We start from the raw sequence: 24,072 nt of genomic DNA, 5'->3' as shown, positions 1-24,072 counted from the left end.
GGCCGAAGGAAACGGAAATTGCCTGATGCGTGACGGTGGCCGAGAGGGCGCCAGGAGCTCTCGGGAGCGCTCCGGGGATTGCCGAGTGCCGGCGGAGATTGCCGAGTGCCGGCGGAGATTGCCGAGTGCCGGCGGAGATTGCCGAGTGCCGCCGCTTGGCGGTATTTGACGGAAATCCCCGAAGCTCCGGGTCCCGAAGATTGCCGAGCGCGCCAGTCCCGCAGCGACACCCGGCGCTGCGGGTCCTGTCGCGGCTCCGGGCAGCGGCGGAAAGGCCTGAGGCCGCCGCGATCGAGGCCGTAGTGCAGGCCTGGGCGCCTCCACCGCTCCTCCCGTGCCAGGTAACGGTGAGGCTATGCTGGCCGCCCTCCTCCCGCTGCCCTTGGCGGGTCGGGGCCGGCCGAGGCGCCTCCAAGGTGACCCGGGCGGCGGCGGCGGCGGGGAGCAAGGGGAACGGGGGAGTAGGGGAGTGAGGCACCGGGGGACCGGAGAAGCGGGGGACCGGGAAGCAGGGGGGTGAGGCACCGGGGAGAATAGGGGAGCGGGAAGCAAGGACCGGGGGAGCTGGTGAGCGGGGAGTAAGGACTAGGGGGACGGGGGAGAAAGGGAGCGGGCATCATGGGGAGCAGGGGCACTGGGGGAGACAGGGATCAGGGGACGGGGTGGGTGGGGACTGGGGGAGCTGGGGCCCCGGGAAAGTTGGGGAGAAAGGAGGCGGGGACCGGGGGAGGAAGGGAGCAGGGAGTCGGGGGACCATGGGGAGTCGGGGAGCGGGGGAGCTGAGGAGCAAGGACTGAGGGAGTGGGGTGGACGGGGAAAGCTGGGGAGAAAGGGAGGGGGACTGGGGAGCAGGGCACCGGGGGAGAAAGGGAGGGGGGGACGCGGGGACCGGAGAAGCAGGGACCGGGCGGGCGCTGGGGGGATTGAGGGAGCAGGAGAGGGAGGAACCGGAGAGTCGGGGGGAGCAGCAGGATCAGGGGAGAAAGAGAGTGGGGGACCGGGGTAGTGGGGTCTGGGGGAACAGGAGGACCGGGGCACTGGGGTAGCCGGGGAATACGGAGTGGGGTGGGCGGGGACCAGGTGTTGAGGGCTGGCGGAGGTAGGGGAGCTGAGGAGCAGGGAGCAAGGACTGGGGAGAAAGGGGAGCAAGGGGTAGGGGCACTGGGGGAGCGGGAAGACCGGAGGAGGAGGTAATGGGGGAGCAGGGGGACCGGGGGAGTGGAGGAGCTGGGGGAAGCAGGGGAGCTGGGAGCAAGGACCGGGGGAGCTGTGGGGACTGGGGGAGCAGAGACCAGGGACTGGGGGACCCGAGGACCGGGGGAGTGGGGCTTGGTTCCTGGCTGCAGCCACCCATGTGGTAGTAGTATCCATACTTGCAAATAAAAACCGGCTGTGATGGAGCTGCTGACCCATCTGCGGTGGCTGCTTTTCCTCGGTCCTGTTGCAGAGCCGGTGGTTTGAGCTAGGCTGCAGCTGTTCATTGCTTGTGCGGACTGGTAAAAACTCGGCGCTGTGTTCTCTCTCACCAAAGCACCATGTTTCGACTGCCCGCTGTCCACAGGACCTTGGCTGGGGTCGCCCAGTCCCATAGGGTGTGCGGTAAGGGCCTCCAGTTTGTGCGTGGTGATAAAATTAACCTTTGTGTAGTTGACTTACTGAAGGGGGTGTGTGTGTGCTTTGTTTGTGGTTCTGGCATTGTATGTTATGGTATTTTATAGAACTGGAATTGTATCGGTACTGTGGAACTGTAAGATAAGGAGCGTGGGGTCTGACAGCTCACATGTAACAGTAACTGAAAGTCTGTTTTCCTTTTCCGTGTCTCTCAGGACGTACAACGGCAACAGCAGCCAACAACCAAATAGAGGTGTTTGTGGATGGCCATCCAGTGTTGGTGAACCCAGGAACCACAGTACTACAGGTGTGGGGAGTGGCATGCTGAATTTTTTTGGGACTGTCCATCTTCCTTCTTGGAACTTTGCATTGTATCTTGCAGTTCTTTAGGGGTATATTTACGCACTGTGCTGCAATTTCACATAGCAAAAGTAATTTGGGGAGTTCAGTGTTTGAAAAAGAAGCATCTGCCGTGATTGCCTGAAAGAAGATGCATGCATTTAAATCCTAGCTGCAGAAATTTATGCAATGCAATAACAGGCTGATAAATTCTGGTTGAAAGTCTAGCTCTGAACTCTATGTAACCTGGTAATGTTTAAGAACTTGTTGATTTTCTGTCTTATTAAAGTGGTGTCTCGGGTAACCAAGGGATTGTTGGTTATTAAGTCTTATGATGCAGAATGCTGGTCCTTCGCTGCTTTTATTCTTCTTCATGCATAAGAAGTGGAACCTGGATCTCCCGGCCTGTACTCAGCATTGTTGTTTTTCAGGCCAAAATTTCAAGTAGATCTTTTTCCAGTCTAGATGCTTCTTATGAAGCCATTAAAGGGAACAAGGTGTAGTGAGTTAGAACATTAAAGCACATAAAGATTATTTAAAAACGTATCTCTCATTCTTTGGATGCAGGTTACTAATCTATTTAGGTGTTAGAAATCCCCTGGCAGGAGTCTTAATGTAATATTTTCTTAAATGCTATTTTTCAATAGCTTTTCAGCTTTGCATACATGTGATATTTCTTCATAGAAATCATTGGAAAAAATAGATCTTGTTAGTTCTTTTTTACTGAATCCAGTGGTTCTGGCAGGCATGGCTAGTACTACAGCACAGATCCCATCAGTCATGGGGATTTTACGCAGGAAAGGCCACATTGATCTGCTGTCGTCTCTGTCCTCCTATCTGTTTTTCAGTTGTGTTGTGGAAGAACGTTTCTCAGTTTGGGGTTCTGCTGAAGTTGAAGATTGACTATGTTCCAGTACCTTTACAGACAGTATCAGTGCTGTTGAATTATCATAAGTCTTTATGGCCATTGTTGTTTCCTTTTTTTTTTCAAATTTTCTTCTTTTATGTGCTTTTTTTTTTTAAACAGTATGTGCTTTCTTTAAAAAGTTATTTTTATTGCTAATGTCCTATCTGTTAGATTTCTCTCTATTCTTGAAGAAAAGAATGAAAGAGAGGTCAGTTCTCATTTCCTCAATCAGTTACAAATTTTGGAAAAAATATATTCTCAGTTGATAACCTGATATGTTTCTGCTTGATCAGTATTTTTTATTTATGGTTACTTAAGATGAAAGGTTGAATGCACTGTTTTCATGACCATGAGCACTGTTATTCTTTGAAAAACTGAATAATGTTTTATGACATGGAACTGAAAAGTCTAACTAAAACTTAGTTTTCCTTTGTTTCTTATTCTTATAGGCTTGTGAAAAGGCAGGAATTCAGATACCTCGGTTTTGTTACCATGATCGTCTCTCTGTTGCTGGAAACTGTAGGATGTGTCTTGTGGAAATAGAGAAAGCTCCCAAGGTATTGTGTATGTTTCATAGGAATTACATTTTTTTTCCGGGCTTAGGATCTAGCTTAAATCTTGTAAATAATTGTTTGCGCTATCATTAGCACACAAATTGTTGTCATTCAGCCGCTTGAAGCAGGTTTCTCCCTTCATCCCACTGGAGCACAGTGATTGCCTATTGATCAAAGACAGTTCTCAGGCTCTTATGGGTTATCTTGCTCCTGGACGTAAGCATTTGATAGCTGTGCGTTGTCAGTCAAGTATATTTGTATTTTCTGTAATTCAAACTTCAACGTTTTCAGCTGATATTACAGACATAATAAACTTCAGATACTGTATGAATTCAGCTGTATGATTAGTGTTTGCTGGTTCTAGGTAAGCAGACACTGCAGTTACTTAACAGTTTGTTTTGGTGCGTTATGTACCATTGACATCTATTATGAAATAGCAATTGACTTCAGGATGGAAGGCTGTCTTGAGCAGTGTTAAGACATCTACGTAGATAGTTGAGGCATTCTTTTGTGATTCAGTCTTGGATTACACATTTATATTCACATGTAAAACTGTTTAGTTCATCTCAATTTGAATTCCATAGTTTTATATCTCTGGAAATCTTGGGTTATCACTGAAGATGGAAGTCATGATGATTTATCCTGTGACTTAATTGAAGAGTAGGAGGGATTCATTTTCTGAGCAGGAGCTTTTGTTAATTTTGCAATAATATTGTGAAAAATTTTATTCCAAGACTTTGTATAGGCTTTCTCCAACTAAATGTCTAATAAACGATGCATACTCTGAATTTCAGTTCTAGAGGTTTTCCAGGCCTCTGTTGAATCTCTCTTTGATTTGCCTTTCTTCTGGCTATTAACTACTTGAATTGGAACCCAGAAGTGTAAAATTTTCAACTTCAAAAATAAATCAATCACAACTAATTGACCTTTTTATACAGTAGATAGCTAATAAGCATGGCTTCTAGTGACTTTATTGGATAAATTTTCTTTTTTTTTTTTTCCTTTGCAGATACCTTTTTATTTCTACAACATGTTAAATTAATTAACAGATTTCTATGTAAGAATTTGGAGGGAGGGCGAGGTTGGGGGTTGTGCTCATGTTGAGAAGAAATAAGTTGATTTCACGCTTGCTTTTTATGATGGTTGCAGCCAGTTGCTGCTTGCGCTATGCCAGTTATGAAAGGCTGGAACATACTGACGAACTCTGAGAAGTCCAGGAAAGCCAGGTACCTTTCTTTTAGCCTCTTCTAGCTGACGGGTTGTACTGTCTACTAAATGATGTAAATTTTACATTAATTTCTGAACCCAACAGAGAGGGTGTAATGGAGTTCCTGCTGGCGAATCACCCATTGGACTGTCCTATCTGTGATCAGGGTGGAGAATGTGATTTACAGGTATAACATCAATTAGATTATGTATTAATACTCTTGTCTTGGGTGAAATTGTGCTTTCCAGCAGCCTGGATATGTCTGTTTTCTGTTGTCTGTTCTAGGATCAATCAATGATGTTTGGCAGTGATAGGAGTAGATTTAGAGAGGGAAAACGTGCTGTGGAGGACAAGAACATTGGCCCATTAGTCAAAACAATCATGACTCGGTGTATACAGTGCACTCGATGTATCAGGTAATGACCTTTATTTTTCACTGGAGGTAGTACTGAACAGGTGCATTTATATCAGTTCATGCATGTGAAACACTATGAGAGGCAGTCAGGCTTTTTTATTTCTTTTCTGACTGTACTTCAGAATTTATTTCCAGTAGGGACTGATAGCTGATTTCCCAGAGCTAACAGTCAGCCGTCATGCTAGAAACAGAGAGAGATGACCAAAACATGAAAGAAATCAGAGTTCTACTGGGAGAACTTGTCATGTGTTGATAGTGCCAGAATGGATTTTAAAACATTAAGTGATTTCTGCAGCCACGGTTGCAAGAGTTTAGTCTTGACAGTCTCTAGTATCTGTATCTATGCTGTTCTGCAGACCCGAGATTCAGAACCAGCTAACTTGGGCCAGATGGAAAAGAATCCAATGTACCTGCCTAGTTCTAGAGACTTGTGTGTTAGGACTAGTCTTGGGCTCAAACTGTGAAATTCAGCAAGCACTGAACTGCTCTGATTTTTTTTTTTTTTATTTAACTCCACCTAGTTTTTGTAGCCCCATTTTAATGAAACTCTGCAGATGTATAGTCCTCCACGTGATCGTGCTGACTTATGCATCTAAACAATTATTTAGATTGGTGTATGAACTGAGGCCAATGTTTTATCTTAAGAAAAGTAGATAAGAATTGAAAAGCATGCTATGTTGCTGTTGTACGTTCCAGATTTAGTTTTCATTCTGTTTGCATCTACCAGGTTTGCTAGTGAGATTGCAGGGGTAGATGACTTGGGAACAACCGGAAGAGGAAACGATATGCAAGTTGGTACTTACGTTGAAAAAATGTTCATGTCTGAGTTGTCAGGAAACATTATTGATATCTGCCCAGTTGGTGCTCTTACCTCTAAGCCATATGCCTTCACTGCGCGCCCATGGGAGACAAGGTATGTATCTTAACTCATACTGAAGATGCAACTTTCTCTGTTTGTCATACACTGCGTCTTAGAATATGACTGTCTACGATACCAAGGGTTTTCTCTGATTTTCATTCTCTGCATTTATGTTGTAGACTTTTCCATGGACTGAATCTGAAACAAATTCTGTTACTTGCTCACAGCTCATTCAAGAAAAGGAAGAATGTTATAGTTTGTGTACTGTTCTTCCCTTAATTTAGTCTAAAATGTTTTGGACTTGTGGGTTAAACCTACAGCACTATTTTTATTGTTTTGTTTGTTATGCACTCTGCTGCTTGCATATAGAAAACTGTAAATGGTTTATTTTTCTAAACAGGAAGGTAGAGTCAATTGATGTTCTTGATGCAGTTGGAAGCAACATCGTAGTGAGCACAAGAACTGGAGAAGTGATGAGAATTTTGCCAAGGCTGCATGAAGATATTAATGAGGAATGGATATCTGACAAAACAAGGTGTGTGGGAGGTGTTTATACCCACTTGTGTGTTTATGCACACATTAAAGGCACACTTTGCATAACTAGAAACATGGACAGCACTGACTTCTGGATTCCACTATTAATACTGTGAAGCTATAGCGAAGAGTATTTGCTAAACCAGGTTTTTAATATTATGATTGAAGATACCAAGTTTTCTAATGTTTTCATTTTTTAGCTTTTTTTTTTACAGTAACTTTTTTTTGTATCAGATTTTCTTGCTTGTTTCTCAGAAGGAAAAGTTAAACTGCCAGGAGAAATATTTCCTGCATTTCTCTTTGCTACTCATTGCAAGCTGTTAGGAAACTCAGTCTTAGAAAATATTTAGCATGCACAATTATCTTTGTCTTTGCTCTTTAATTTGTGCTGTTCACTTAGGTTTGCTTATGATGGTCTGAAACGTCAGAGACTTACTCAGCCAATGATCAAAAATGAGAAAGGACTGTTTGCTTATGCCTCATGGGAGGATGTATTAACTCGTGTTGCTCGTGTGGTAAGAACAATTTCCAGTATATATGTTGCATAAAATTAATTTTTTAAGCTGGATATATTACAATGATTAATGTGAAAACAGCTATATAGAAAAAGGCTTTTTTCTTTAAGATTTGAAGGGAGCATTTGGCTTTAATCTATTGTATTAACACATATTTCTGCTTTTGAATATCATTTCCTGTTTCATGGATTAGACCATCTGAAGAACTTTGTCTTACTATGATTTCATTTGGGGCAATGGGAGAGAAATTACTTTTATTTAAATAGGAAACTGAAGTGTTCGTTCAGAAATTTAGGAGGAAGCAACTTTCCTGAATTACTCTGATCTATCTTAAGAGGCCTTCAAATTTATTTAAACTGTGCTATCACTGCTTTTGCTATCAAAGCCATTAATTCAGTATTACTTATATCTGAATTGTGCTTGCCTCAGTGCTTTCTGTGTGGTGATTGATTCTGCTGCTCAAATGAAGTGCTGCATGACTGCTCCGGATTTTGATTAAAAACGTTATGTGGGATACAGTAGAATTGAATAACTGTAATTGAACTTTCCTCAAGGATGTTTTTGCCCATGGTACAGTAGCAGGGTTTATTATGAAAGCTATTGCTTTCCAGATAATACCTTTGAGTTTACTTTACTAGCTGAGCTTGTGTTGTGGAATTTTATTCTGTTGGCTCTGTAGCTTCATTAAAATAAAAGCATTCCCCAGTCTTCCTCTCTTCACTCACACCGAATGAGAACTGGCCACATCTAAGTAATAACTCAAGTGGGAGAGACCTGCATGGAATACAGAGCGCTGCTCTTTGCTTATCATGAGTTCTGAGGGAGTCAAGTTGCTATCTTGCGGAAGTCAGACGCTTGCTGATCAGCTTGTGCTGTTGCAGGCCACCGCTTTTATGGCTGGCTGTGGCACATCCGAATGTAACAAGCTTTTATCTGCACCAAATGGGAATTTATTTCAATGCTTTCTTTTGCTGGTGTTTATAGTTTCTCTCTTTCTCCAGCTACAGGCTGCCAATGGTAAGGAAGTAGCAGCAATTGTAGGAGGACTGGTGGATGCAGAAGCACTAATAGCTCTGAAGGACTTACTGAATCGAGTAAATTCCGATACGCTCTGCACTGAAGAATTTTTCCCTACTGCTGGAGCTGGGTAAGAGTTCAGGCAAAGTTTATCTTTTTGTAATTAGATGTTAATAAACTTTCCAGTCTGCAGATCATCTCATGGTAAGATTTTGAAATGACCTAGGATAGCAGTTGCTGATGCATTAGCAGGTTTTGCTTGAATTTACAATATTAATTTATAGAGAGTATGGATGGAGAGAGAGAGTCTCTACTACAGCAAGGGTTGCACACTTTACTGTATGCTGAGGCTGCTGTAGTTTAAGCCAGTTACACTCTAAGTTGGATCATTTATTCTATGTCTGTTTCTGTTGTGAAAACTATAGTGCAATAATGATCTTGTAAACTGTATAAAAGCAGATGAAGGCTTTGAAGGCTGACAATAACTGTAAATGTAGCAGATGTCCATATTGTAATTCCTTTAATGTTTTGTTGTCTGTGATAGTCATAAAAGAGAAAAGCTCTACTTTTTATTTGGGTTAGTAATTCAGATTGAGAAATCTGTTCTTGCCCTATGTCTTCCTTAGGTGAAAAAATATTTTTAGTTTTTAGCGTCTTTATCGTATCTTCGTTCCTTCCCTTTCCTGAATTCTCATCCTCTTTTCTTTTTCACCTCTCTGTGTTATAGCACAGATTTACGCTCTAACTACCTTCTTAATACCAAGATTGCTGGAGTGGAGGAGGCAGACGTCCTGCTTCTGGTTGGCACCAATCCACGCTTTGAGGCACCGCTTTTTAATGCTAGAATTCGAAAGAGGTTTGTATTCCTCGGTGGTGAATAAGCATGCAAATCCATGTGGATTCAGTTCAATGCTCAGGTGGAGCTGAAGGCAGTAAGTTGAGAGCGTTCATCCAGATGGGACTCACTGGATTTAGTTCACCTTTTAGTAAAGGTGATCTATGTGTAGTTAAAGAGGGTTTCTTCTCCCTGTAGCGTATAGCTATGGTTTGTTCATTCTCACTTTGACATTTTATGTCAGTTCATATATTTTGACATTTGTTCCTTTGTAATGTGACAAACATACCTCAGATTTTTCTCTTATAAAAGTTTGAAGCCTATTCTTAAAAGAATTACTTTCAGCAGAAGCTTGCTGGTTTTTGTATTGTTGTAACAAATGAGACTTCCTGGTTTTAGAAGCAGTCATTAAAGTTCAACTTTTTTTTTTTTTTTTGCAAGTAATGTGGCTTTCCCAAACTTTTGAACATATCTTGTTAAAGTGGAATTAGCTATGTCAGCAGGAGACAAATGAGGTTTGTGGGAGACCTGTCCTTACTGATGCTGAGATCTTTCAAAATACAAAATAGTTGAGTAAAACTCTCTGTTTCTTTGATTTTTATAAAACATTTCCTGTGTTTTCAGCTGGCTTCACAATGACTTGCAAGTGGCCCTTGTTGGATCTCCTGTGAATTTGACCTATACATATGATCATCTAGGAGACTCCCCGCAGATACTCCAGGACATTGCTTCTGGAAAACATGCATTCTGCAAGGTACACCAAGCTTAGGAGTGCCACTGTTAAACTTCAGATGTATTAAACAATCATCTCTTCAAATCTGTCTCTGGGGATTTCAGAAGTACCATGTTGTAAGGGGCTTTTAATCAAATGCAGATTGGAGGTAATGATTAGTGTGCACCAAGTATGTGTGAACTGCTTAATGCATTCAGGTGTGTAAAACTTTGCAGTGCAGGACACTCCTGGAGTATTCATGGTACAAACCAGTGTTTCAGCCACTGCTATTTCCAATTAAATGTCTGGTTATCAAGAGTATAGTCCTACATTGACAGGGTAGTGTACTGCTTATAGCAGTTTCTCCTGGCTTTTTCTTTAACTAAAACAATGACCATTTCAGAACCATGCTTTGCAAGGAAGACTTATGTAGAAATTATAGCACTTATTACATTATCTGCATGAATAGTTGTCTTCAGAGCCTTGGAATGAATTTCTTGATTTTTTTTACTTGCACAGGTCCTTGACCAGGCCAAAAAGCCAATGGTGGTGGTTGGTAGTGCAGCGCTGCAGCGCAGTGATGGAGCAGCTATCCATGCTGCCGTTTCCACCATTTCACAAAGTGCCAGGACTAAAAGTGGTGTTGGTTCTGATTGGAAAGTCATGAACATCCTCCACAGGTTTGCTTCAAAGCTTTTTTTGGGAGCCACTTTCATTCGTGCTGGGCCTACACATTTTATCCACATGTATGGGAGTATAAAACATAGAAGTACAAACTCGCAGAAAATTAAGAAAAATGGGTTCCTTGATCTGGCAAAGTTTTCAGGCTTTCTAAGAGATTTTATTAATCAATTAAATTTAAATGTAGAATTGAAAGTTTAAATTTGGAGGCATAGAATACAACAGAGCGTAGTAACGTACCACAGTGCTCACTAGAACGCACAGCACACCAGTGTCACTTGCTAAATGATTGCTGTTTATGTAGAGGAAGCAAAACAAATGAAGTGGCAGGAGTATTTAAATAATATGGTTTCTTTAACATTGCTTTTACTGTGCAGTTTCTTAGCTGAATAATTAATACAAAAACCTTCAGAGTGTTTCATTTTAGGGCTTTTGATCTTAGTTACTCAGTTTATTGGGATGTTACTCTTTCTAATAGGCAGGCTTCTCTCGGAACAGTCCTTACCCACTCTTACTAAAACTCTTCAGTCAACTTGACAGCTTGTGTAAAGGAAAAGTTATTTCAGCAAACGTAGCAGCACTCAGATTTAGAGACTCAACAAAGTCCTTCTGCCAAAAGTTTCATTGATGTAGAACCAGTATAGCAAGAGTAGGGTTGGGGCCTCTGAAGGATTCTTGAATATAAACTTGAAAGTGAAATATTTAATATCAAAACACTGATGAGTTAGAGAACACTCACAATACATTTTTTACATATGGTTTGGCGATCTTTCATGTTGTTGACTTTCATGTTTTTGGTGCACCATTCTCTCTAGCTAAAGTGTAAAAAGCAACTTACCTTCCTGGAACCTGTGTATCTGACTATGTCAGACAAACATGATTAAGACTGAAGGATCTGTGCACTACAGAGAGAATCTTTTTTCTTTTAAATATGAATGTCAAGTCTGGCACCCGATTATGCAGGATTATGCAAAATTGTTTCTTGGAAAAGAAAAAGGCTGCCAGAAAATGAGAATGGTCATTTTATTCTTTTAAAAGTATTTTTATGTGCGAATAAATGAATAGTGATGAAATAGTGGTCTTAAGTCTTAGATGCTTCAGTATAGCTGATGGTCCAATAACTGGTCTTTGATCTTCCATCTGAATGCCCTAAGCTAAAGGGTCGTTGAGTTCAAATCAAAGCTGAAACGTGAACCTTGATACTCCAAATGACAAGTGTGCTGCCTGCCACTAGGCCCTGACCTGGAATGTCTGCCTTTATTTTGCTATCCCTTATTGAATAGGTGAGAGTCCCCATGAAAATTTCAAATGGCATCAGTTTGCATTTTGACACAACAAACCTTATATTCTGTCAAATACTCTGTCAAAATTTTCAGCTGCCTTTATGCTTAATTTCTGTCCTGTTACTGTTACAGACCTTTTATGTCCCTCCTAAATGTTTAGTCAAAAAAAAGAAGTTAGGTTTGTTCTGATGAGATGGGAAATTCTGAAATACCTTATAGTTATAATGTGTTTGTTCCTACAGGGTTGCAAGCCAGGTAGCTGCTTTGGATCTGGGTTTCAAACCAGGAGTGGAAGCAATTAGGAAAAATCCTCCCAAAGTATTGTATCTTTTGGGAGCAGATTCGGGTTGTATAACTCGTCAGGATTTGCCAAAGGATTGTTTTATCATCTATCAAGGTAATTAGTAATTAGAAAGCCTAAACCTGTAAACCTATCTGAGCTTTTGATAAATTCTAGCCTTTATTTTCTGCCATGAACTGGAATTTCCAACACCTAACTGACATACTGGTTACGTGTTTCTTAGGTAAAGGTGAGAAAATGTTGCTGACTAATAAAGGACTACAAAGCAGTTTAGTCTTCTGCAGCATAGCTTCAAACCTGGCAGGCAAACCAGTGTTGGTTCCTAGCTGTTCTATCATAGTGAAACATGGTCTTATCTTAATTCACTAAGCATTCTTGTTCCGGGGGTCCCCCAAAGCTGAGTGGCTGCAGAGACTGAGCCACCATTTACTACTGCTCGTAGTCCATTCATTCTCCCCAAAGAATTAGGCAAGTGAAACACTGGAGCAGTCAGCCTAATAGGCTTTATGTCACTGATTATGCGAACCATAGAAAATAGGTTTTTTTTGGAAACACAGAAATTCTGTATTGTGTTAGTAAAGCAGTTCTTTTTATTTTGACTTAGTTATGTCTTATGGTTGTAAACTGCTTCCTCCTTCCTTCCATGTACTTAGGACATCATGGAGATGTGGGAGCTCCTATGGCTGATGTTATTCTCCCAGGAGCAGCATATACAGAGAAGGCGGCCACATACGTGAATACTGAGGGTAGGGCCCAGCAGACAAGAGTAGCAGTGACACCTCCTGGGATGGCAAGGGAAGACTGGAAAATCATTAGAGCTGTCTCTGAGGTACTGTTGCTCTTATGAATTGCTTCTAATAGAAGTATGCTGAGAGGTAAAGTTGCCTTTATATTGAAAAATGCTTTCAAAAAAGAGGTACATTTACAGGGAAATATATGACCATAGTCTTAAGAGGTTAATATTTTGTATTGAATCCTTTGTTAATTCTTTGAGTTAAATTGTGTTGTTTCCCTTTTGAGGAGAGCACTGATGTTGTAGCTGCTGTATGCTGCTGGACGTGTAAGGGGTGAAGCTTTGTCTGCAAATTCTGATGATCTTCATGATGTGCTTTAGGGGAGGATGCAGCTTCTTGCTTTTAGTATGAAAACAGCATGAACTGAGGACAGGATCTAGTATCATTAGATAAGGTGAAATGTGTGCTTACTAGTTGCTGGGAAGATGCATTGATAATTGCATCAACTTTGATTGCGTTTGGTAGTAAGCTACGCAAAATACAAATGACATCTGTATGGAAAGAGAAAAGTAATTCCTGTCCTTTCTTTTTTCCTTTTTCACAGCCAACAGGACAGCCTATTTTTTTAATATGGGGGAATCTTAACTGTAGGTATCTGAAGTCCACCAGAATACTATGACTTTGCTTCATTTTGTACATTATAACTGCTTGTGTTTTCAGGAGTGTAGACTTTTCCTGGTTTTACATTAGGTATGTTAATGCATTCGTAATCCCAACCACTGTGTATTAAATCCCCGCTATTTCTTTCTGTGAATCTCTTAGTTGGCTGGCATTACCCTGCCTTATGAGAACCTTGATCAAATACGAAAGCGTCTAGAAGAAGTGTCTCCTAATCTAGTTCGATACGATGATGTGGAAGAGGCGAACTACTTCAGCCAAGCTAATGAATTGTCAAAGGTAACCAAAACTAAAGCATCTGGGCATGATTTAGTGTTATTACATACCTTGATGCTTCTTAAAGAATGGGGCCTTCATATGTAGTACTAAAAGCATTCTTTGACCTGCACTGAATGCAGAATTCACTAAACAAATGCTTTTATAATGACTTTCTTTCATAAAGCTGACTTTTTTTCCTTTCCTGTCACAGTTAGTGAAGCAGCAGCTTCTCACTGACCCTCTTGTTCCACCTCAGCTCACAATAAAAGACTTCTATATGACAGGTACGTATGGTATTGCCTTTCCATTCTGAAATTGGCAATACGTTTTACTTAGCTTTACATTATGAGTCATTTAAAGCTTTCCACTAAGATAGGCTTTGAGTTTTTTGAAGAAACAGAACTTTCCAGTAAAATTATTTGGAATTTGCATAAAGCACAGACTGTTGGACTGTATTTTCAACTAATCAATTTTCTTTATCCTTTTCTTCTGCAGTCCTGTACTAAATCTCTTTTATACTGTGTGTGTGTATAATTTAGAAACTGAACAGTTACAACACTCTGAGATGTGTTTGGATTTTTTTTTCAGATTCAATCAGTAGAGCATCCCAGACGATGGCCAAGTGTGTCAAAGCTGTTGTTGAAGGTGCTCATGCAGTAGATGAGCCTGCCAGCTGCTAGAGGCTAATCAGACTGATACCAACTCCATCCAAGAATTTGTTGCAGCTAAAGCTGTAACTGATATCTTTTTTTCCAAAATCTATTTGTTAGGTCGTTGCATTTTTGTTTTCTTCCTTCACATCCTCATCAGTTCAAATAGTCCCCTAATATTCTAGGACTGTTGTTTGTGAGAGAACGTGTAGCACACAACTTACTGTGCCCAGAGGCAGAGTACATGATGATTGTATACAAATAAATTATAATATCAAACAGTCCATTACCTATGTTAATTCATATAGCTCACGCTTCTTGCATGGAAAGAACTCGGTAAGTAACTCCGACTTAGTAAGTCTTAATTTGCTAGGAACAAGCCTACATGACAAAAATATCACATTGTAACCTTCGAGAGTATCCAGGTATCCTACTTTTAAGCATTGGTGAGAGTGTGAATGCACTATTATTGTAATGTGTCTTCAGAGTCTTTCAGGGACATACCTGGTTTATGTCAGTGTTCAGACCTACCACTATAGATATTTGTGTGTTTCTCCATTTCTGCTGACAAACTACTCATGGAGGAAATAAAAATCATTTTGATGTCATGAAAAAAAAAAAGCAATTTTCACACAGCTATCTCACATTGAACTACTTTAAAAATTTAGCAAAAATATATAGGTCTTTCACTGCACAGAAAAGATCTCTGTGCACTGAGCTTTTTACGGTGAAGTGGGGGAAGGGATTGTGCTTAATGGTTTTTGGTTTAATGGTTTTCTAAAAGCTTTAGAATTACTTCAGAACAGTGACTCTCTCCTCCGTTACGTTGGTTAATGTAAGTTCGGAAGGATAGCTTCCGCTGCAACAGGCTACAGGGTAATAAGGTTTAGAGTAATCCTTCCAGCAATCATGCAAATGGGAACAGTATTATAAAGCCATCGCTTCCAGCTTTATTAAGGAAAAAAAGAAGTTAATTTTCAATGAGGAAAAGCTACAGTTCTCAGTTCTCATACTGAGTACATGAGATTACTGCTGTAGAAGCCTCAGCTTTGTAAAATTCCTTTTTTCTTCCATGCTTGAAAGTTTTCAGTAACAAGCAAGTAATTTTTTTAAAAACTGTTTTCCTTCTACCCAGAGAGAGAACTCTTCCTGGTTATCCTGGTGTAGCCCAGTGTACTTACACTAGCTGATTAAGTCTTAATTTGACTTGGCCTCCTGTCTTCCAGTTACCAACAGGGTTAGTTCTGTTAGTACAAAATAAAGACAACTACTCACTTTACTCAAAGATACTACTGTGCATGTTAATGAGATGTTTTTAATGTTGCAGTTCACAGGGCCCCAGAGTGCCTGTGTCCACATGTGTGACCAAGTACAGCATAAAATCTTTATGTTGCCCTTGTGGAATGTTACTTCTGTAGAAGGAAGAGGGACTTATGGCAGGGACATAGCAAAAAAAGAATGTGTGTGAGAACATATGCCAAAAGCAAGGCAGTTGGCTCTTACCACAGATGGTAGGTTTAAGAGGAAAGGGTGTAGCTGAATCCTACATTCAGTAAAACATTTGGTTCTCAGGTTCTTAGGATGAAAATGTTATTTTTTTTTTCTCTGAAAATCCATGTTGTACAAACACCGGAGAATAATTTCAGCTGTGCAATAAGTCAGTTATTGCTTCTTCATTTCAAAACTGATAAAGGTTCACAAGCTTTAGAGAATTTTATTTGCCTTAAATGGCAGAGCATTATTTAACTCTGGGAGCTCTGGCACATGTTACTTCTTGGTTTTTTTGAAAGCTCTGCATCCTTCTGTTAGTGAGTATAGGAGATCCTTATTTCCAATATAAAATGTCCAGCCCTTATCTTGAAAGACAGAAAGGGCAAGAAGTACATGTGTTGCTGTCTGTCCCGCTTCTACCCTCTTTCTAAGCAGGTGCAGAGTATAGAACTTTTCAGCCAAAATTCATAATAGCAAATAAAGGCTCTCTACAAATCTGACTGTTGGAAACTAGACAGTAAAGAGAATTCTAAATCAGCATTCTTATAAACTGAGTTTGCAGTGGAGCCCTCCTCTTATCTCTTCTGTTTGTTCTGGTGGCTGGACAGTCAGTGCACATGTGGACTTTCACCCAGCCAGCAATAAAAGGATAGTAGGGATCTGCAAAGGAATGGAGGTGATGTGGATTAGAACAGAAATCTACAGAAACAAGGCTATTCCTGCAACTTGGTTCTGTTTATTTTTAAAAAAAAAAAAAAAAAAAAAAAAAGTTAACAGTTAGTTAATTGGTTCTGAAGCTGCATTAAAGCAGAGCACTATGAGAAGTTAGCAGTGAAGAGCTGGGATGATAGGAGATGAACATACACAAAGCGTTGTTCTTGGCTTTTAAAGAAAGTGTTTACTGGTTTGGTGATACGTTGCCTGAGTGGTCAGTTCTGCTGATGCAGCTAACCTCCAAATGCAGTGTTGGTGGGTGGGCAGAGACTTTATTGCAGTTTGTTTTAATGCCAAGACCAGAACTGAAGGAGACTTGCCCCAAATGCAGCCCTAGTACCACCAGCTGGTGGCCAAAGGGCAGAATTTCCCACTGGTTGCATTGCCAGTTATGGTCCAGTAACCCTTCATCTCACTTCTTTCCAGGCACTCCGGCCTGCACAGGCAGCACGAGAGAGTACAGCTATGTGCTTGGGAGAGAGATGGATGCGTTTAGTCATTAATTATCCCCTTCTCTAACACAGCACTGTGTGAACATGGCTCTTAACACACAAGCAATTAACCCCAAACATGGCTTAGATTAAACCTTGCCTTTATGTAGTCTTGTCTTCAACAGACGGTTGTGGGGAGTGGAGAAGGAAAAGGGTGCTAAAACCCTACTAAGCACTTATATTTTCAAGCAAGTTTAGACCAGGTTAATACCAGCAGTCAGATAAAGAAAAACAAACTTTGTCAAAACACTGCAGGCAGATTTAAGCATCTAAGTCTAAACCTGTGATTTTGAAACAAACAATTTTTTTAAAAAAATACGTGTTCAATAGCCACTTCCCTGGAAGCACCAGCATTCCATGGATACATCCCTGCAGTTCCAGAGGGAGACTGCTTTAAATCCTGGGCAATTTAGTGAGCTTCTGCAATAAAAAGAAATGAGACACTGTGGTCCCAGATGGAAGTCAAGTCAAACCGAGGTATATTCTCAGCAAGACTCTGAAACGGCCAACCAAACTAGGCCATTCATAAAAATAGTTGCAATCAACTCAAGGCAGAAAATAAAGTGTCTATAGCATTTCCCCAGGAAGTAAAACCTTTGGGATCAGCGCTTCTTCTGAGGCTGATAAATTCTTGCAAGACAGTGTCTGCTCTCTAGTTGTTTGGGGGATGTGCTGCATATCTACTAACGCTATTGAAGCTGATCAGAAAAGCAGCTCAGGTTCATAGAGCTAAAGAAAAAGCAGAGTGGCAGCCTGGCATCAGCCTTAATCCAAAGAGAAAAGGTAATGAAACCTCATCTCCATCCCCGTCCCCCGGCACCTGCTCATCATAAAATACCCCAAACAAAAGCTAAGCCAAAATATCCTGTCCCAAAACAAGACGGCCTCAATAATGATTTGGTTGTGTTATCCTTTGAATATACAATTAGATGAAGTCACCTTCAATGATGAAGGACTGAAAGATTGACTCTTTCGAGGCAGTGACAGGACATGAACGGAGAAAATGCGAAGAAGCAAACTGATAAAAATACTTAATTCTAACTACTATCATGGGAAAAAAAATAGCATTACTAAGCAGGGAGTTATGGAGAGCACCTAAAAGTGAAGGACTTCACTGACAACTGAAGCAAGGTTTTTTATCAGGAGTATAAGAACAAGTCATGCTCCTCTCTGCTGTGCAAGGCTTTATCCAAAAGACACTTTACTGTAACATATGATAGCTGATGGAATTATGTCAGCCATGTGTCCCAAAGCACCTGGGCACTCCCAGCTCCCCACAGCTGAATACAACAGAGTCATAAGTGATGTACCTTGCAATTCAGACTCTGAGTAATTCCGTCTTCAGCAAAGCCTGCTATGCTAAATACTGTTAATAAATGTTTTCTTCCGGCTACATGCAAGCATCCGTTCATAGTGCCTTAATGCTGAAAAGCCTACTGAGATTTAGAGGCCTCTGTGTAGTAAGACATAATAGCTGGTAGACACATCTTGCTCCTATACCAATACTGAATTTCAAATATCTAATATTTCAAAGAAATAATGTTATTTCTTCTTGTCACCTTCTGCATACCTGTGTCTATGTTTGAAACGGATCAGAGATTAGAACCATGCATGAAAAATAATCTTACCAAGAGCAAAAAGCTTCATATATAACAAATAACTTTCAAAATCCACTGGGATCCAATGACTCTAGCCAGTAATTAAACCTTATGCTTTGATGTTAGTTCAACTCCAGATATTTTTTAAAATAATCCCGTCCTGCATGCTTTTCATTTCTGAATTATCCATCACAGGACATTCCACACCTTTGTTTGAAGCATCTTATACTGGCTTCTCTTAAGTAAAGACTAAAGAGATCACTGATTTGGTCCAGAGAATTCTCATCTTTTCAACTCGCAGTGATGACCAAGCCCTGCTCTAACTTGAACATTAATGAGTTACTGAACTAACAGCAGTAAGAAGGACTGGTGATAAAATGTGTAGCTTCTTAACTGCCACAATTACAGTTAATGAAATATCCACAGACAGAAGCAGATAGTAAAAATACAATAGTATACTAGGAATTCACAGTGGGCTTCCCAGTAAAATGAGACTGTAAAATGGAACAGCATTCTGCTGGGACAGTTTATTTGATTTGTCTTCCATTTAAAGAAGTCTCCACAGATGCCCATCATGTACCCTGGACAACCTTCCCGCAATTAACAGTCTTACTATTTTGTCTTTGCTGAGCTCTAAGAAGACAATGCTATTTATTTAAAGCAGATTGAAATATACATTGATAAAGAACAGATTACTTAGGTCTTAGTTAATTATGATTTTCAGTATAGTTCACTCTCAATTAATTATATTATAATGCAACAGCTAGCATATGTCTGCTCCCAGTTGGTTAAATAATTCTGCAACTATACTCCTACTGAAATCCACAGCAAAATTCCCATTGCTCCAATAAGCTTTAACAAAACCCCTAGGACTCAGGAAAACAAGGCCAGCCATCTGTACTTTGTGTTGCTCCGCTAGCACTTAAGACTTTAAATGAAGTAAAGCAAAGTAACTGTTCTACATACAGTTTGTCCTATACTTTTAGCTGTGATATCTGCCACGTAGGAGTGCACTAAAACATGGGTTTGAAGGAGTTTAGCAGCTGAATTAAGAAACTAAATTTATGCCATAATGTGGGTGTATTTGCTAGAGAAAAATCCTCAGACTGTAGACAGTGTTTTTAGTGTAGGGGGTCTCTGATGTTTGGAAAAGCGGCAAAAATCATGCCTGTTATCACACACACACTACTGCAGCAAACAGGGTAACCAAAACTGAGGTGTGCTAGAGGCAACCACTGCAACAGAATTTCCATGAAAAGAATTGTTGAAAAATAAGAAAAAGCATTTTTCAATAATAGTAATATGCTGGGCTTTAACGGTTAACTTGACCACAGAACTTATTACAATTAAATAAGCCAATACCACATAAAACAACCGCTCAAGACATTGCTTAGAAGAATGTATCTAATCATAATTCTGGGGTTTATTTTATTTATCACCCTTCTCAGTGTTTTAAATGCCTGAAGACAAGATCTTCTATACAAATGTGGCTCTATATATGAAAGTCTGTACTGAACATCTACACACTTACGAGTTGTTCTTCCCCTTCACAATATTCGCCTGCATTTTAAATAAATTGCTGATCCCTTTCGCAAGCATTTGAAGACATTGCAATGTTTTCCTCACAATGCACGTGTCTTTCAAGGAATAGCACCAGGGCGCTGAAATTATAACACTATTTGCTAAAAACCCCAGGCTCTTCACCACATGCGCAGAGACTAAGTCACGCTCCAGAAATCCCTGAGGTGTGCACTTGGGGTGCATATGACCTTGGGAAAGAGTAGAGGTTCATTTCTTGATACAGCTTTCTCCAGTAACTAGGATACAACCTAAAGTATCTATTCTATTACTTCTATTAGGCTCACAAAGCTTATTCACTGTGTCACTGCCCTCTGTCTCACTATTAATACCAGTGAGACACATGAGCAAAGTATGCCTCATTAACCAGAAACTAGTGATTTAATGAACACTAATGTTCTTTGACTACTCTGTGCTCAAGCGTACAACAAGTTTACTGGCTGGAGTGGTCTGTCCAGGGGTGTCACCACTTTAAAGTCAAGGCAGACCAACCTATTCCATGACTAAACAGAATTTCTGTAATAAAATTCTTCACGTTGTGCAGGGGATGTTTCTTGCCTTGGGTTCACACACTGTCCTCATACAGGGATCTCTGAGTCCAATTTGCCCTCCAACAAAATTTCAGAGTACTGTTCTACTCTATCAAAAGGATGCATCTCCCAACTTAAGAAAACAGTCTTGTCCATAAAAATAAACAAATCTTTTTTTAAAAAACTTCTTCTAATTCCACATTACTAAAGCTAGCAGACTTTGCCCCTTGGGGGGCTTACTGTGTAACGCTGTCAGCAAAACAACTGAAATAATATTTGCAATTTTTAGTAAGTTACTGAAAAGCAGATCCTTTTAATCCTCTTGGGTAAATAAAGAAAGTTTTGTTAAATAAATTCCTCCACCCATAATGTACAGATTCAAATTTCTCTGTTGAATGATTACACAATAGTCCACGTAACTACGATCTAGTGAATATTTCCTCTTTACTTTGTCCTCATTATAAAGATTCACGTTTTTTGTACAAGACAGTAAAAAATATCCCATTTCAGTTTCTTATTCCAAAGCAAACTCAAAACGTTTCTCCCTTCCCTTAGCATTAGGCTTCTGGCTTTGCAATGAACACACATCAAGTGGATCTTGGGATGTCACCAAAATGTGTAATGCTCCTATGATGCATGTTTAAATTTAGGCATGCAAGTAATCCGATTAAAGTCAGTATCTGCGAAGCCAAGCACATAAGCCAAAGAAAGGGTTTAATATTGTTTCTGTGCTCAGGTTCTCAAATGCTTTCATAGCCATTTCTCTAACATGTTGTATCATCTGCATCCCATTTAAAAATAATGCTGATAACCTTCACTGTGCTCTTCAGTTACTCCAGTACCACAGAAAGGCTCAGTATAAACCAGTTTTTCTTGGTATGTCTCTCTTCCTAAAACACTAAACATGTTTAATAGTGCAATAAAGAGAACTTGAATTTTACTGAAGTACTGAATTACAGTTAAAAGCAGGAATTCTCTTGTTTAACATGGTGTCATATACACCACATCACTTAAGTGCCAAAGCTTGAGTTGGGTTCTCTACAGAGCCCTACCGACTTGGTAAGAGTTTTCTTTTGATTCTTCAGACACTTCTGAATTATAAATCAGGCCTGCAAGCACTTGCAAAACTGGGGTCTGAGAACTTGGTCCTTAGTTTATTTAGAATAAAAGAAAATATTAATTTATACTGCATTTGTTGAGTTTCTGAATCCATTGAGACAATCTACTCCTAAGATTTCAAAAAGGGTTTTTTTTCCAATCATGCTACATATAGCCAAATGTAATCCCTCTCATTCTTGTAATGAATTTTTTATATAGGATCCAGAAGTATTCTTTGTTTAAATATCTTACAAAAAGACTAATTATACACCATGCTCTAAAGCACAAAATAATGACTGGTAAAATTATGTAGTACCCTGATTATTGCATTATATACAAAATACAAACTCTTTTAAAACACAATATAGGACCAATATATTTGATTATTTTTTGGTTTTCCAATTTCAAAGCAGAATAACGCATTTAAAAGATTCATAATCCAATACAGAAAAACACCTATGCAGTAACTCCATACAATGCAAAACTCTGGATTATTAAAATATAGTAGGTATACTAACCGTAATTCTAAAAAATTCCTGCGGAACAAAAAATATAGAGTTTTACACAAAGACCAGCTGACTTTTAATTATACTTTAATTCAAACTAATTTATCTAAATTAAAAACCCACTAGAAATGCAAAATCTACACTCAATATAGTAACTAAGCAAACTCACGAAGTACATTTTGGAAAAGATTTGTATCTAAATTCAGAAATAAAATCTTTTGTTGTTTGTTTTTTTTAAGATGACACTAACTGAGTGAAAACAACATATTTCAGATTTGACAGAGGAAGGAAGAAGTTGATAGGATACTAAGCAATTCAGTACCTTCATTCATATGACACTTTAGTCTGACTGCCGTTCAATGAGCCCATACCACCTGCGTAATTTTATAATGGAAAAAACTTAAGTACTTTTTTTTCTTTTTAAATGTTTAGCTCATTAGTTTCCTAACTATTTCCTCTTCCTTCAGGACAAATAAAAAGGCATCCTTCCAGTTCACCTCTGAACAAGGCTGTGCATAATCCTATACCCAGAAACACTATCATAGGTCTGCTGAATACACTGATCAGTGTCTTCACCTATAGATACACCGTAGCATCTCACACTGTTGTGAAAGCATTTGATGTATTTTTTGCAATCTAATAAAAACAACTGCAACAAAGAAAAACGCAGTGACTATTTTATATTGGAAGATACTCTAATATAAATTTATAGCATTTTCTCAACTCTGTAGCCAGGAATAACAGTATTCATAAATATCCAGAACAAAGCCCCAAATCAAAACAGTAACTTAAAACTAGCCAGATTTTAGAAGGCTGCAAAGTACTTTAAAAACATAAAAAGCAAAACTCAACTACTGCCTCCAATTTTTTAGTTATGAACTTATTTTTTTCACATCCCATCACGAAGAGCAGACAATGCTAATTTTATGGCAGATTAACAGAATTTTTCATATATATATATCACAGGTTAGACTCGCATTAAACCCCCCATCACTTCTCTACATAGTCTACTCTAAAACCAAAATGAATATTAAAAAAAGTACCTGTTTTTCCTACCTGTACATTCAGTTTTACTTACAATGCCTTCAGAAAAAGACGTAATGATACAGCTTCGCCAAACTATCCCACATCAATCTGTTGTTCTCCAACAGTACCAGTACCAAAAAAAAGTTAAACAAACTTTCACAATTATACACTAATGTTTAGAACTATCATACAAAGACAAAAAAAAGTTAACAACTTTATAAATTGCAGGAAAATACGAATTAACGTTTACATAAAAATAAATTTGCTAAAACCATATTTTTCCGTACCTTATTATTTTTCCAGAGAGCTGATCTTAACAGGTTTTAAAGAAAATTATTTCTTCAGCCACATGCCTTTGTATTTTAGTTTTATTTAAAATAAAAAGTCACAAAAATGATTAAAAAAAACCCGGTTTTGGCCATTTGGCTCCCTCCCCTAAATTGACACTTTATAAAAACCTTCTGTACTTTTTTTCCCCCTCCCTCTCTCCCTCTCTACTACCTCCAAGATGGTAGGAAAGTTGTTGTTTTGGAGGGCAGAGGAGCCGCTCTCTGATGTTATGTCCTCTCAGTGCCTGTAGTGGTGCTGTAGGAGGCTGCTGGCTCTCGTCTCGAGCAGCCCCAGCAGCCCTGCCTTCTTTGCCGGAGAATATATTCAGGGATTCCCCTTAATAATCACCTACCCTCTCAGCACTTTGTAGTTTTTTTAAAATAATAAAGAGCCCCCTAAAGCTTCCTTCCCACAAAAAGCAGGATCTTCTCAGAGCCAGGGGGGCAGCAGCTCCTCAGCACGGCGCCCGAGCCCATTCCCTAGTCCCTCTGCTGGGGAGGAAACTCCGATCTGTCAGCCCAACAGAGGGAAAGGGGGGAGAGGAGAGAGAGGAGGAAAAAAAAAGCAGCTGGAAAGGTAAGCCAGGCCCGGCCTGCATCCCCGGGCTCGCGTAGCGCGGC

General features: G+C 39.8%; 2 protein-coding genes across 6 annotated transcripts in view; both read left to right on the top strand.

The window, feature by feature from the left end:
• The first annotated feature begins 150 nt into the window (after positions 1 to 150).
• On the top strand, positions 151 to 14,374 carry NDUFS1 (NADH:ubiquinone oxidoreductase core subunit S1). Of its 2 annotated transcripts, none has more exons than XM_054070272.1 (19): positions 151 to 341; positions 1,532 to 1,599; positions 1,827 to 1,918; positions 3,307 to 3,414; positions 4,561 to 4,637; positions 4,724 to 4,805; positions 4,904 to 5,034; positions 5,761 to 5,946; positions 6,293 to 6,427; positions 6,827 to 6,941; positions 7,943 to 8,088; positions 8,686 to 8,814; positions 9,418 to 9,547; positions 10,025 to 10,185; positions 11,712 to 11,866; positions 12,424 to 12,599; positions 13,327 to 13,461; positions 13,652 to 13,724; positions 14,029 to 14,374. In XM_054070272.1, the coding sequence occupies exons 2-19, from the start codon at positions 1,536 to 1,538 to the stop codon at positions 14,118 to 14,120; spliced, it is 2,187 nt and encodes a 728-aa protein (XP_053926247.1). In that variant the 5' UTR covers positions 151 to 341; positions 1,532 to 1,535; the 3' UTR covers positions 14,121 to 14,374. The 2 variants fall into 2 exon arrangements, with proteins under 2 accessions (XP_053926247.1, XP_053926245.1); XM_054070270.1 differs by having other exon boundaries at positions 152 to 341; positions 1,448 to 1,599.
• A 193-nt stretch (positions 14,375 to 14,567) lies between these two features.
• Positions 14,568 to 24,072, top strand: part of INO80D (INO80 complex subunit D) — a 55,749-nt gene continuing 46,244 nt past the window's right edge. For all 4 annotated transcript variants that reach the window (XR_008450448.1, XM_054070267.1, XM_054070268.1 and 1 more), the window contains exon 1: positions 14,568 to 24,028. The gene's annotated coding sequence lies outside the window, so the exon portion shown is untranslated. The remainder of the gene's footprint in view (positions 24,029 to 24,072) is intronic.

This window comes from Cuculus canorus, chromosome 6 (assembly GCF_017976375.1).
Source record: "Cuculus canorus isolate bCucCan1 chromosome 6, bCucCan1.pri, whole genome shotgun sequence".
Taxonomy (NCBI): Eukaryota; Metazoa; Chordata; class Aves; order Cuculiformes; family Cuculidae; genus Cuculus; species Cuculus canorus.
This window is presented reverse-complemented; position numbering and strand designations above follow the sequence as displayed.